The 12,956-nt window shown below is 34.3% G+C and overlaps 2 protein-coding genes across 5 annotated transcripts; one reads left to right on the top strand and one right to left on the bottom strand.

Moving 5' to 3' along the window:
* Nucleotides 1-574: 574 nt before the first annotated feature.
* Nucleotides 575-6,674, top strand: LOC107794251 (bifunctional dihydrofolate reductase-thymidylate synthase). 4 transcript variants are annotated; one of them, XM_075238067.1, is made up of 13 exons: nt 575-958; nt 2,699-3,213; nt 3,288-3,687; nt 4,045-4,089; nt 4,220-4,285; nt 4,436-4,497; nt 4,576-4,650; nt 4,742-4,907; nt 4,985-5,108; nt 5,547-5,653; nt 5,738-5,909; nt 6,171-6,297; nt 6,459-6,674. In XM_075238067.1, exons 2-11 carry the CDS (start codon nt 2,786-2,788, stop codon nt 5,846-5,848), a joined length of 1,584 nt encoding a protein of 527 aa, XP_075094168.1. In that variant the 5' UTR covers nt 575-958; nt 2,699-2,785; the 3' UTR covers nt 5,849-5,909; nt 6,171-6,297; nt 6,459-6,674. The 4 variants fall into 4 exon arrangements, with proteins under 4 accessions (XP_075094168.1, XP_075094169.1, XP_016472216.1 ...); XM_075238068.1 differs by having other exon boundaries at nt 5,738-5,913; nt 6,175-6,297; XM_016616730.2 differs by lacking the exon at nt 6,459-6,674 and having other exon boundaries at nt 6,171-6,396.
* A 4,511-nt stretch (nt 6,675-11,185) lies between these two features.
* On the bottom strand, nt 11,186-12,506 carry LOC107794252 (uncharacterized). The gene has a single exon (XM_016616731.2). It carries the CDS (start codon nt 12,263-12,265, stop codon nt 11,447-11,449), a length of 819 nt encoding a protein of 272 aa, XP_016472217.1. The 5' UTR covers nt 12,266-12,506; the 3' UTR covers nt 11,186-11,446.
* Between the last annotated feature and the right edge of the window lie 450 nt (nt 12,507-12,956).

Raw genomic sequence — 12,956 nt, 5'->3', positions numbered from 1 at the left:
ATAATAATAATAATAATAATAATTAGTTTCTCATGTTTATGAATATTAATAAATGATAAGTGTGATTGCGATTACTTCTTAAATAAATATAATTTGCATAATATGTAGGATTACTTTCAATAAGTTACGCTTCATTTCAAACTAATAGTCAACTATACAAATCATTTGTATTCATACTGATCTATTGTATTTCAATTTATCATAACTACGAATATAATTTTATATTTGATTGTCAAATTGCCATAACACTTCTTTTTAATTCTAATACTATATTGGTTATACTTATATTTTGATAAACTTTTATAAGCAGAGGTAATGCACGAGATTACTAATTTATCATTTTTATTGTATTTGGAAAAGAAAAAAAGACAAAATTAATAATTTTTAAATGATCTTTTCTTTTACATAATCAATAAAAGAGAAACCTAACTACAAAAAAGTGAAGATTATGCACTACAAACTCAAATTTGTTAGTTGTGAGTTGTGAGTTGTGACTTGTGAGCATGGAGCTTATCGCATTACCCATTTATTTATTTACTTTAAAATACTATAAAAATATAAAGGAAAAATGAAATACTGGACTTGGCGCTGCTCCGCGTCAACCGTACCTTTTGGATTTTCGTGTAGTTTTCGCTCCATAGTCCACACCTCCACCCTTCTTTCTCTCTCTCTCTCTCTCTCTCACACACACACACACAGAGTCTGTCTCTCTCTAATCTGTATCTATATACAGTATATTATAGATTCACTCTTCAGCGCAGAGAGATTTTGGAAACCGCCTTTTATGCGCTACTAGTTTTTTCTTCCTTCTTCTTCTCCAGTCACACCATTTGCACAAATGCTTAACGCACACACTTGAATCGGAGCCCTAGTCTGTTCGTTTATTCTCCGCAATTCTCTACGGTTTTTGGTCAAACTATTCAAAATTGCCTTCATCTCTCGCTTTGCCTCCCGATCGGTAATCTTTTACTGCATTTACTGTTTTCGTTTTTCGTACTTTTGTTATGTCGTTAAATTGATGATTGATTATTCGATGCATTTTAGTTTGTGTTTAATTTCATCTATAAAATGACGAGTTTTGGTGATTCCTAGTTTCTTACTGCATTTCCTTTACACGCTTTGCGTGATGTGTTCTTCGCTTATTTGCTCTAACTAATTGTATCATTGAATTTGTCTAGCTTAACGGAGCTATTAAAATCAGGTGCATTTAAGTACAGTTAGAAATTAGTAAATGAATATCTTTCAGATTTAATGCTTCGGCAATCGGTAACAAGCTTTCTTAATAGTTGATTATTTTCAGTTTGTATTTGTTTCATCTATAAAAATTGTTCGTATCGTGTGAGCTTTTGCTAGTCAATGAAGTGGATTAAGATCCGTAAGATCTCAGGTTCAAATTCTAGTGGAGCCAAAGAAATTAAGTGATTTCGTGCCATTTGTCTAAGCTGAGTTACCTAGTACCTGTTACTGGGGGAAGTAGCAAGTACTCCGTAAAATTAGTCCAGGTGCGCATAAGTTGGCCTTGGCACCACCGTTATCAAAATAAAAGAAATAGTGTGAGCTTTTGCTGCGTTTCCAGTACACTCTTCTTGTGATGTTGTCTTCGCTAATTTGCTTGAGTTGTATGGTTAAATTTTCTCTAGCTTAACTGAGCTATTAAGGTTAAGTACGAGTTAAAAATAGGTATATGACTATCTCTGTCGTGTAGTGCTTCAGTAACTGTTAACAAGCTTTGCTAATTTTCACCATTTTATATTTATTATTTTTTGGTATTCTTCCTCATCGTACCAGTTCAGTTCCCTAATTTCTTTGCTGGAATAATGGCAATTATTTGATCGTTATTCTGCATTAAGCAGTGTTGTCAAAAGCGAAAAGCTCTAAAAAGCGCTCCAGGTCTATTGGGGCTTTAAGCGCAAAGTGCAATTAAAATGTTAGTAAAAAACGGCGCAATGATGGAAAAAATAAATATATATGTAATTCAAGAAGAAAGAGTAACAAATTCACTCATAATGTTTGACTTAACAACTGAAACACTTATTTTTCAATTATTGTTGTTTAGTATTGCTCTATTCAAGATAGAACTTATGGGCAATAAGGCACACGCCTTAATGCTTTGCTTACACTGAAGTGCAGCTTAATCGAGGCGAAGCGTGCTCCTTGAGCTTTTCTGAGCTTCAGGGCTTAAGCGCGCCTTAAATGAGCCTTTGACAACACTGGCATTAAGAATAAATTTTATATAGTTCGCTCAGTTAAGTTTTCAGTTGTAATTCGTGACGATTAAGTGAAATAATTGCTATGATTTTAGCATGAATCCTGATACGTTATCTGAAACTATCACATATTCTTGGTTGCCGGATTAGCCCGGCTAGTTGCTGGAGCCGTTTATTTCCTGCTTGGAGTGAGTGGCGACTAGATAGTAGTACCTGAACTCTTGCATTATAAATTTCTTATCGATTCCTATGTTTATTGGTAGTATCACATAATTATATATGCACTTACTATATATTGTTAAATAGGTCGCAAGTGATTATATCCCTTGTTCCAAATTATTTTTCTCCTATACAGCTGTAGTAAACTTGAAATTTGTCTGTCTAAACTTTTGAACTCATTGACCGAGCGATGTTTGCATCTCCTTGTAGACTATTTCCGTAGTCTTTCAGAACACATCATTGATAAATTTGGCTCCTTGTGTATATTTCAGGTTTTATTGCATTTTCGCAGAAACCAGTCGGTCGATCTTCGGTGCAGATCATTATCATTCAGTTCATTCCAGGTCTCTTACTCAGTTATGGCCAGTGAAACAATTACAGGCCTTTCCAATGGTAGCATCAATGCTCATTCTACTCCACAAAGGACTTACCAGGTTGTAGTTGCTGCAACTCGAAATATGGGTATTGGTAAGGAGGGGAAGTTGCCTTGGAGATTGCCTTCAGATCTCAAGTTCTTCAAGGGTATCACTGGGACTACGTCAGATCCTTCAAGAAAGAATGCTGTTATTATGGGTAGAAAGACTTGGGAAAGTATTCCTCTTGAATATCGCCCTCTTCCTGGCCGCCTCAATGTTGTTCTCACACGTTCAGGGAGTTTTGACATTGCTACAGCAGAAAATGTTGTCATATGCGGAAGTTTAGGTTCTGCTCTTCAACTATTGGCAGCCTCACCTTATGGTCTCTCAATAGAGAACGTGTTTGTTATAGGAGGTGGCGAGATTTTCAGGTCAACTTTCTTGCTGCTCCTTTTTTATAGCTAGCCTTTAATGCTAGTTTATAACATTAATCTTTTTGATGCAGAGATTCCCTAAATGCTCATGGGTGTGATGCAATCCATATCACTGAAATTGAGACTGATATTGAATGTGATACTTTTATTCCTGCTATTGAAACCTCGGTATTTCAACCCTGGTACTCATCATTTCCGGTGGTTGAAAATAAGATTCGCTATTCTTTTACCACCTATGTCCGTGTGAAGAATTCTGAAGTAGAAACTGTTAATCAGGCAAATAACGAGACTCCTGAGATTGGTTCAGATTCTTTTAATGTTGAGGTTAAAGCATTCTCCTTCTTGCCTAAAATGATATTTGAGAAACATGAAGAATACATGTACCTGAGACTGATTGAAGAGATCATCTCGAATGGCATGCCAAAGGATGACAGGACTGGCACTGGTACTTTGTCAAAATTTGGTTGCCAGGTAATGAGAAGTATAATAAAGTTCAGTTTTGTTTTTGTCAGAAAAGATAATATTCGTTTTATATGCCTTTTCTCTCTTTTCCCTTTTTTTTGGTTGTGTTTGAAGAACTGATTACGTCAAGTATGCTTAGTTGGGAGAAGAGAGTCTGGAAGTAAAATAGTTTGAAGAAGGGTTCATTTGATCACAACGTAAATAATAAAGAGGGGAAGGAAAGGTGAAGCTTTGCATGTAATCTTACTATCGGAAGAATATCAAACAAACTCCTCTCTAATTGATTTCCCTGTTCATATGTACTGGTAACTTAATGCCTGTTTGGTGTATCTGCCATAATGCTCTGATGTTTTACTATTGCTGCAGATGAGGTTCAATTTGCGTAAATCATTTCCCCTTCTTACTACAAAGGTATTGTATCTTATTCTGGTTTGTAGTTTAATGTGCTTTTGATTACCCACGTCCAATTTTTCCTACTACTGCAACGTGAAGGGCGAGCATAGATCATTTGACTTATTTTGTTTGTTATTTTGGGTTTTAGAAAGTTTTTTGGAGAGGCGTCCTTGAAGAACTCTTGTGGTTCATCAGTGGATCAACAAGTGCTAAGGTATCTTTCTATTCCTCACTGATTGCATAATTTGGGTTCTGTTTTTTGTCACTAATGCTTGGTGTAATTGTTATGGCATCTTGGAGATTGTTACGGTTTTTTAGTGATTTCTGGCCCATTTAGCCTGCATAACTAAGATATTTAGTTTAGGTCCTACAAGAGAAGGGCATTCATATTTGGGATGGCAATGCATCCAGAGAGTATCTTGATAGGTAAATTTTGCTCTCTCGATCTTGCTATCATACCTATTAGAAATGTTGGACTGTCTTAAGTTTGGCGTCCCATTTCAGTATTGGCTTGAAGGACAGGGAAGAGGGTGATTTGGGACCAGTATATGGGTTTCAGTGGAGGCATTTTGGTGCCAGGTCAGTGTTCGAACTTATTCGTCTGACATACAGTTGGTCGAAACTCTTTCAGTTTTGTGGTAACTTGATCTATTGGACCTGCTATGTACAGGTACATTGACATGCATACTGACTACAGTGGCCAAGGGTTTGACCAATTGGCTGATGTTATCAACAAAGTTAAAAACAATCCAGATGACAGACGTATTATTCTTTCAGCTTGGAATCCGTCTGATCTTAAACTGATGGCGCTCCCACCTTGTCACATGTTTGCTCAGGTTAGTATAGTCATGGTTTTGTTTAGGGTTCACTTATTGTTTATCTAGTAAACTTCTCTTTCATCTTGTGGTTGCAGTTCTATGTAGCCAACGGGGAGTTATCCTGTCAGATGTATCAGCGATCTGCTGATATGGGTCTGGGAGTGCCATTTAACATTGCATCTTATGCGTTGCTGACATGCATGATAGCTCATGTTTCTGGTATGCTGTCCGGGTGCCTCTAGCAAATTGTGTAATAACTACTAGCAATTTCCTACCTACTTAGAGAGAGGAATGTAGTCTAATTAAGCGAAAAAGATACTGCAAAAACTCATACTAGGTGAGGAATTTGGAGATGGAAATTATGCCTTCTAGCGAGACTCAATCTTTGTCCCTTATTAGAAAATCTTATGCCTTATTATTTTAGTTAAGGTTCAAAGCAATACTGTTGATGGTAATGATTCTTGTTATGTGTAAAACAGGTCTAATTACAAAAAGGATTTGGCACTTTAGAACTTCTGATTTGTAGATGTTGATGTATATTAGTATTAAAGACATACCTTTTGATGGTCATTCGTTGCTCATTCTACGTTCACCCCACGTCAGTCCCCTTTGTTTTATGATGCACCTCATGATTTTTGCTTTTCCTTTATTTTACAGATCTAGTTCCTGGTGATTTCGTCCATGTCATTGGAGATGCTCATGTTTACCGCACTCATGTCAGACCTCTGCAAGACCAGCTTCAGAAGTTACCGAGACCTTTCCCAGTAAGTAATGGAATGTTCGTTTGTTTGCTATTTAATCTCTCTCTCTTCCCCTCTCTAACTTTGGTTGGTCCTGAATGGGTGTAGGTGCTGAAGATCAATTCACAGAAAAAGGATATAGATTCCTTTGTTGCTGCAGACTTTAAACTTGTTGGTTATGATCCTCACCAGAAAATAGAAATGAAAATGGCGATATGAAGTTCCATAGATTTAATCCTGGAATTCTGCGGCTCTTAAGATATGTTGCTCATATTTTGAGGCAAGTAATGGAATTATCCATTTCCTCTTTTCTGCTCTCCCCCAAGTACATTATGTGACCTAATTTTCATTGTTCAGAGTCTAGGATGAGAGAATCTGATTTCAACATTTAGGTTTTGAATGTGAGAAAGATTTTATGCAGGCTTTGTCTCAGACCCTATATGGTTTTTTTTTAAAAAGAAAAAAATTGAAGTGCTTGATGTGTACTGCTTTCCGTGCTTAGTGGAGAACTCATGTTGAGGTTGCTTTTATAATTTTGCAGGTAGAGTAACTGGGGATGTTTGAGGAGCTATGCTATAATTTGAATCTTCATTAGTATACTTGAGAGAAACTGAACTTGTAGGATTTGTGAATCCTTTAGCACCACATGATGGTTCGTGGTTGCTAAGGTGATTTAGAATACAAATGACATTCCTTTTGTCTCGAGACTTACCTTTTGGACTATGCCCATACTTTATGCAGCTGAACTAAGCATTAGTTCCTTTCAATTGATGTATTGCTTATGTATTCGCTCATTTATTTGTGCATCCTTTCATGGATTTGGTTGCAGCTTTTTTGGTTCAGCTTCATTTGTGTGCGCGCGAGCCGATACCGAAAGAGGGTGGGAGATTGCATATTGCTACTAAGATAAGTTTATTCTGGGTCTCATCGCATAGATGGGGCGGAGGTTGCTAGATGAACAATGATGGATCATGGAATGCAAGTGCGCAAAGGTCTTTAGAATTTGTGTAGTTTCTAATAATATAAAAGAAAGAATTAACCCAAATAGCCGCCCACCTTACAACTTGAACTAAAAATAGTCAGCCAATATATATTATATGCATAATTTATGTATTAAAAATATAATCAATGTATATGGATAGAAAAAATAAATAATTAATATGACTGGCTATTTGTCTAAAAATCCCATGATAAAAGGTGGCAAATGGACTAGTTGGTCAAACTTGATCGGGTCAAAACATGTAAATTAATTAATGGGTTATGATTTAACTCTAATTTGTCCTAACTCAACCACCCATCTAACGACCAAATTTCTCCTTTTTATTTAAAGAAAATTATAGAAGTTAATGTATTTTTCTTAAATTATTAGTTTAAGTGTTGGTCAAAAAAGCTTTGACAAGGTTAATTTTGTAAAATCAAATATGAAAAATGAAAATCAGACATTAGAAAAAGGCGGAAACTATCATAAATAGAAGGGGGGAAATGGAACCTAAAACTGAAATGAAATTTCCAATTCCTTTTGGGAATTAAAACCCATTCCCTTTAGGATTATGGTTGGGAGTTGGGATTCAAAACTGAATTGAGCCAAAAGCTGAATTTCCAATTCGTTTGGGGAATTAAAACCCATTCCCTATAGAATTATGGTTGGGATTCAAAACCCAATTCCTATAGGATTACCGCTCCCAGTGAATTTATAAAAGCAATTGCTCCCTATAATTTCACATCCGCACTACCTATTCCTGCTCTTTTAGCAAATACAATGCCGAAACTACGAAGTCTAGTAAGAAAGCGTGCTGCGCCTAGAACATTTACATTAGTACCAAGTTGCTTGTTCAAAGAAGGTACCGATGTATGTGTGACATGTTCACAATCAAACGGTGGTGCTATGCTTTTAAGAGAAAATTTGTGTAAATTCGATAACAATCAAACCGTACACAGCGCAATTGGTTTTCCACTTAAGGTTTCTGTTGTTGTAATGCGTTGTTCATCAGCCTTGTCTTCTTCGTACTACATCTCAGATCATATAACCGAACAAACTTTTCAGATCATGATGCTTAGAACATTATATCAAAAATAATATGTTTGATGAATGTTCCTTTCTCTTTAGATCACAAGCTAAAGTGGAGAAGTATAGGATATAAAGATTTTAATATTAGCAATACCACATTGGCAAACAAAGACACGTTGATATTCAAGACAATGAAGTTTGCTCAGAGTATGAAGGACTGCTCATCTAAAGAAGACTGCTGGTTCATGAATTTGGAGATTTCAAAGATTACTTATTTACCCCACAGGAAATTTATGGAGATGTATAACAACATGGGACAAGACTATAATTTGAAGACATAGCTAAGTACTCAAGGAGAGTTGAATACACGAATTGCAGAAAAAAGTTGGGATCAAGAAGATGAGATTTGAAGCTAGTGAAATTAAGGACACGTGTTCGATTTGTTGGGAAGAATTTTTAGAAGGTTCTATTGTTTCTTGTATTAATCAATGTTCCCATGTCTACCATGAAGTTTGCATTTTAGAATGGCTTTTAAGGAGGAATTGGTCTTGTCCCTATTGCCGATCCAAGTTGGTATAGAAAGTCTAGTCTAAGGTTACAATTTAGTGATGCAAATTTTTGTATATCATTACACATTTGTCCTATTGTATGAATTATAGAATGCTGATTGAATACTATCTTGTCAAAACTTACAAACAAATTCTAATTTATCTTTGTGATTTTTTTTTCTCCTTTTTTTTTTAATGTGAATTTTTATGTCCTCTTTGTCTCTTTTCATTTTTTTGTCTCTTTTCTTGAGCCGATGATCTATTAAAAACAGTCTCTCTACTCCATCGGGGTAGGAGTAAGGTCTGTGTACACACTACCCTCCCCAGACCCTTCACGTGTGAAATTTTAATGGGTTGTTATAATTTTTATGTCCTCTCATTTCCGTGCAACACAACCCATCTATGAAATTCAGCAATTCTGATAACGTAACCGAAAACAAATTTATTGTATTTCTGCTATCGTATGAATTGTATTAATAACACGTTTACATCCAAAGTGCCGGTCTTAGTCAATATACCTTCATCTCCTACTTTCATTAGTCTCAACAAAGAAATAAAATTTTCAATGATTGTTTAACTTTTTTCCAGAAAGTAATGGCTGAAATAGCAAGTGTAACTTTAACTTTTTTTTTCCTAGAATTTTATGGCTATTATAAAGTGTTCTTTCATGTCTTATATTTGGAGGAGGATTCACAATTTAGAGTTAATAATGCATTTTGAGTCCTAAGGCAGTGAATTTTACCGAATCACATGAGTCATTTTTATCAAATGTCGAAGTTAACGCCAGTATCTTTTGAGGTATATAGATGGTTCAGGCTATTTACAATAATGCTTTTATATTAGTATATATATTTATTTCAAAAATACGTGGCCATCAATGAAGAAGTGAAGTGATTTTCACACAGACTTTGATTCTAATTAACATAAAAGTGATATAATCAAACAAAGATTAAATAAATTGAAAAGTATTAACCAAACAAACCATAATATTTTATAATCTCCATATAGAGAGGACGTGACTCTTAGTTCAACTGCAACATGTTTTTCACATCCTTCCTAGGAGACACAAAAAATCAAAGAGAGAAACAATGGATTGGTGAAAAGAAAGAAAAAAAAATAGACTAAGGATTTGTGGAGTTCATTTAACAATTCAAAAGTTGCAAGATTTTTAGGTCGAACACCACCAGAGATAGTGGAATTCTTTTAAAAGGTTATGCAAATTAATTTTAATCGCAGAAAAGATTGAGAGAGATAGAACAACAGACAGGTGCAATTTTGAAAGCTAATATATTGCTTTTTTAAATATATTCTTTACAAGAAAACTAAGTAAAGAAAAGAAATACAATGATTTTAGTTAGGTGCAAAAATCAGAAAATACCTTTTTCCTGAACTACTATTGTGTCCGGCCAGCTTGGACGCACCTTAACTTATGCATTGGATACCTGCTACCTCTCACCAACACAAATACCAGATAACTCTACATACTAAAATTTAGATAAATGAGAAGAAATTATCGTTTTTTTTGTCTTTTGATTTCTTATGATTTATATCCACTTCATTGATCGATAAGCTACGTTCGGCACAGTAAATAAAGTATTGTTTTGCGAAAAAATAAAAGTTAAAAGAAAAAGGAGAGACATGAAGAGATTGAAGTACTTCTCTGAAGATATCAGTTCCATACTTCAAGTGTGGTCTCACCAATTCAATTTCTAGATCTGCTTTTCCTTCTCTCTTTATGCTTTTTTTCATATGTCTAAAATTCCATTACTCAAATCACTACTCACAGTAGCTCAAAAGCATCAGATTTTTAGAACCAGAATTTAGAATACATTCCACAAAATATTCTTTTTTGGTAATTTTATCCAAAAAATAATAGAGTATCGGTGATGGGTAATGGTATTATGCTGTTTTTCTTAGTTCAAATAGTCCATATATATATGTGAATGCATGAAAATGACTGGACATACTCCCTTTGCGCATATTTCCACATGTTATATGTCTAATCTTTTTCAAATATTTTCTTGAATTAATTTATTAACTCACTTTATCGGATTCTCTTTAAAAAGAATATCTTTTATTTGAGTAATTTTCTTTTGGATTATTACTTATTAGGTGTAGAAATCTTATATCCAAGACCAACTACACGGGGTTCACATTCGATTTAACAAGATTTTGGGATATAATCAACTTTAAGGGCATCATTAGGTGACCGGGATTATGAAAATAATTATGATATCAAATTCAATACTATATTTTAATGCTTCGTTTCGTCACATTTCTATTTTTGTTATAAGTAATATTTTTCCATGTAGTATAAATTTTATACCACATCTAATGTGAGATAACAATCCAGAATTAGCTATATCTAGATCAAACAAGATAAATGACAAAATTATCCTTCTCCAAAGCCTTTTTCACAATAATTAAGAAGATTAAGGTTGAAATTGAACACGAAAGTTCATCCAAATTTATCCAATTTAAAATTGAACACATGTTTCAGATCATATAATGTACAATATATCCCAAAAATAGTGCAGTAAATCAAACAAATCAGAAGTACTAACTAATCTAGGGATATAATTTCTATATTATAATCCCAACATAATTTTATCCGCGAACTAAACGATTTGGTTTGAAGACAAGTTATGTTGGGATTAGTTATCCTGAGATTAGTTATCCTGGTATTATTTTTTACATTGTTTGGTATGTTATATTAATCCTCGGATTGTCAATTTTAATGCTTTATTCTGAGATAGCTTATTATAGGATTACTATTTCATCCTCTGACACGTATAAGTTATCCCGATACTATTTTTAATTGCGGATTAACTTATCTCAGAATTAATAACCAAACAAGGAATAATGCGATACTAAATTTTTGATTCAGAATTATTTTTATTTATCCATCCTACCAAACGGCTGCTAATAATAGAGTCAAACTAAGCCTTTTAGTTCTAAGATTGGTGAGAAAGGAATAACAGAAGGAAAAATGGCAATATATGCAGCAAAAAGTAAGTTTATGAGACAAAATAACAAAGATCTTAGGCAAAGTAACATTTGCAAAAACCTCCCATGGCTTTAATCATTATATATTACTGTACAGATCTATTGTAGCAAGCCAGCAATATGGAGGAGGGCCTAATACCTAGGAGTACTATGTATATGCTTTTCTTAAAAACATAACAAGGGGAAAAAAAAGAGTTTACAAAGGGAGAGAGCAAAAACTAGTACATGAAACTTGAACATGAACTAATTAATAGGCTATGATTCATAAGAATCAACAGCTGAAAACTCTTCTTCCCTCAACAATCTCTGTTGTCTTGCAATAAAATTCTCAACAGTTTTCCTGAATTCGTCACCGCTCATCTCGTCCTCTGGATATGAGGTAGTTGTTATCGTCATAGTTGGTTTTACACTGTCAGTGTTTATAACTTTCCGACATCCTACTGTAGCCGACCGGATCAATTCTCTTCTAGGTTTTTTCTCATCTTGGGACAAACTTATAGAGTTCTCCGAATGGCTACGACGAATTTTCTTTACTACTTGTCTTTCCACCAAAATGCTCTGTTTCTTGCTCTGTTCACAACAAGTATCTTGTACCAAAATGCTCTGTTTTTTGCTCTGTTCACAACAAGCCTCTTTTACCAAAATACTCTGTTTTTTGCTCTGTTCACAGTAAGTATCTTGTACCAAAATGCTCTGTTTCTTGCTCTGTTCAAAATGAGTCTCTTTGTTCATTGAACATTTTTGCTTGTACTCATCGTACAAATCGATTTTAACGTTGTTTGTCGAACCATCTTTAGCAGATGACTGTCCTGATTTCAAGAAGAGGATGATAACAATCGCGTTTCCAAGAACGAAGACGAATCGAGGACTAATAAGGGTGACACCAAGTCCCTTGAAATACTCTGTGGAGAGCTTGAAAGTGAGTGGCAATTGTGCGGAAAATCTTGAGATTATGACCAAAAATATGCTGAATTCGATGAATCGAAACAAAGTTGTCATTCTTTGACGCTTTTTGTATCTCAGTATAGCGTTTGCTTTCTCCATTTTGATATTGTGGAAATTTAAGGATTCCATATTTTTATTTTTCACTTTCCTAATAAAAATTGGTTTCAAGTGAAAGATAAGAGGTGTTTGGTGGATTTTTGTGCTTTCTCCACTCGAATCACAAGTTATTTTTGTTTGTAAAAATGTTGTAGTCGAAGAGAAAAGTGTGGAAAGAAGTTGAAGAGAGCAGAGCAAGTTATAGGTGGGTGAGGGAGTGATTCCTCCTCCTTTGGTCTTATTTTTTTATGTTTGCTTTGAAATTGTGGGGATTTTAGAGGCAACCTTGGAGTATATATAGGCTATAGAAATATATATTCTTTATATACTACTTTCTTTCTTTTCTTCTTCTTTTTCTTGGTTGCTTTTAGCATATTATAAAGTATAAACTTGCTGGCTTAACTAATTTGGCTCCGACCCGATAGCTCACTAAGAATGTACAAATGCTTATTACCAAGAGTTTTGTAATTTTAGGATTCGAAAATTTTGAAATCTGTAATTAAAGTTGAAGTAACCGCTACAATTAGAGTCATGATATATGTGGTTATAAAAGTGTTTCATTAAAGGTAAAGTGGGTAAAATAAAAATTTTAAAGTTAAATTCTTTCTAAATATAAAAATGTATCATTCTTTTTTTGAACTAATAAAGAAAGTGTTTCACTTAAATTGAAACGGGGGGAGTATTTGTACTTAGACTCGAATAAATTCTAATTCATGTCAGAAAA

The sequence above is a fragment of the Nicotiana tabacum genome, chromosome 19, assembly GCF_000715075.1.
Source record: "Nicotiana tabacum cultivar K326 chromosome 19, ASM71507v2, whole genome shotgun sequence".
NCBI lineage: Eukaryota > Viridiplantae > Streptophyta > Magnoliopsida > Solanales > Solanaceae > Nicotiana > Nicotiana tabacum.
This window is presented reverse-complemented; position numbering and strand designations above follow the sequence as displayed.

Coding starts and splice junctions, on each gene's coding strand:
- LOC107794252 (XM_016616731.2), bottom strand. CDS start 12,265: ATGGAATCCTTAAATTTCCACAATATCAAAATGGAGAAAGCAAACGCT.
- LOC107794251 (XM_075238067.1), top strand. CDS start 2,786: ATGGCCAGTGAAACAATTACAGGCCTTTCCAATGGTAGCATCAATGCT. Junction 4,651..4,741: donor TGGAGGCATTTTGGTGCCAG/GTCAGTGTTCGA, acceptor TGCTATGTACAG/GTACATTGACATGCATACTG. Junction 5,654..5,737: donor AGTTACCGAGACCTTTCCCA/GTAAGTAATGGA, acceptor GAATGGGTGTAG/GTGCTGAAGATCAATTCACA.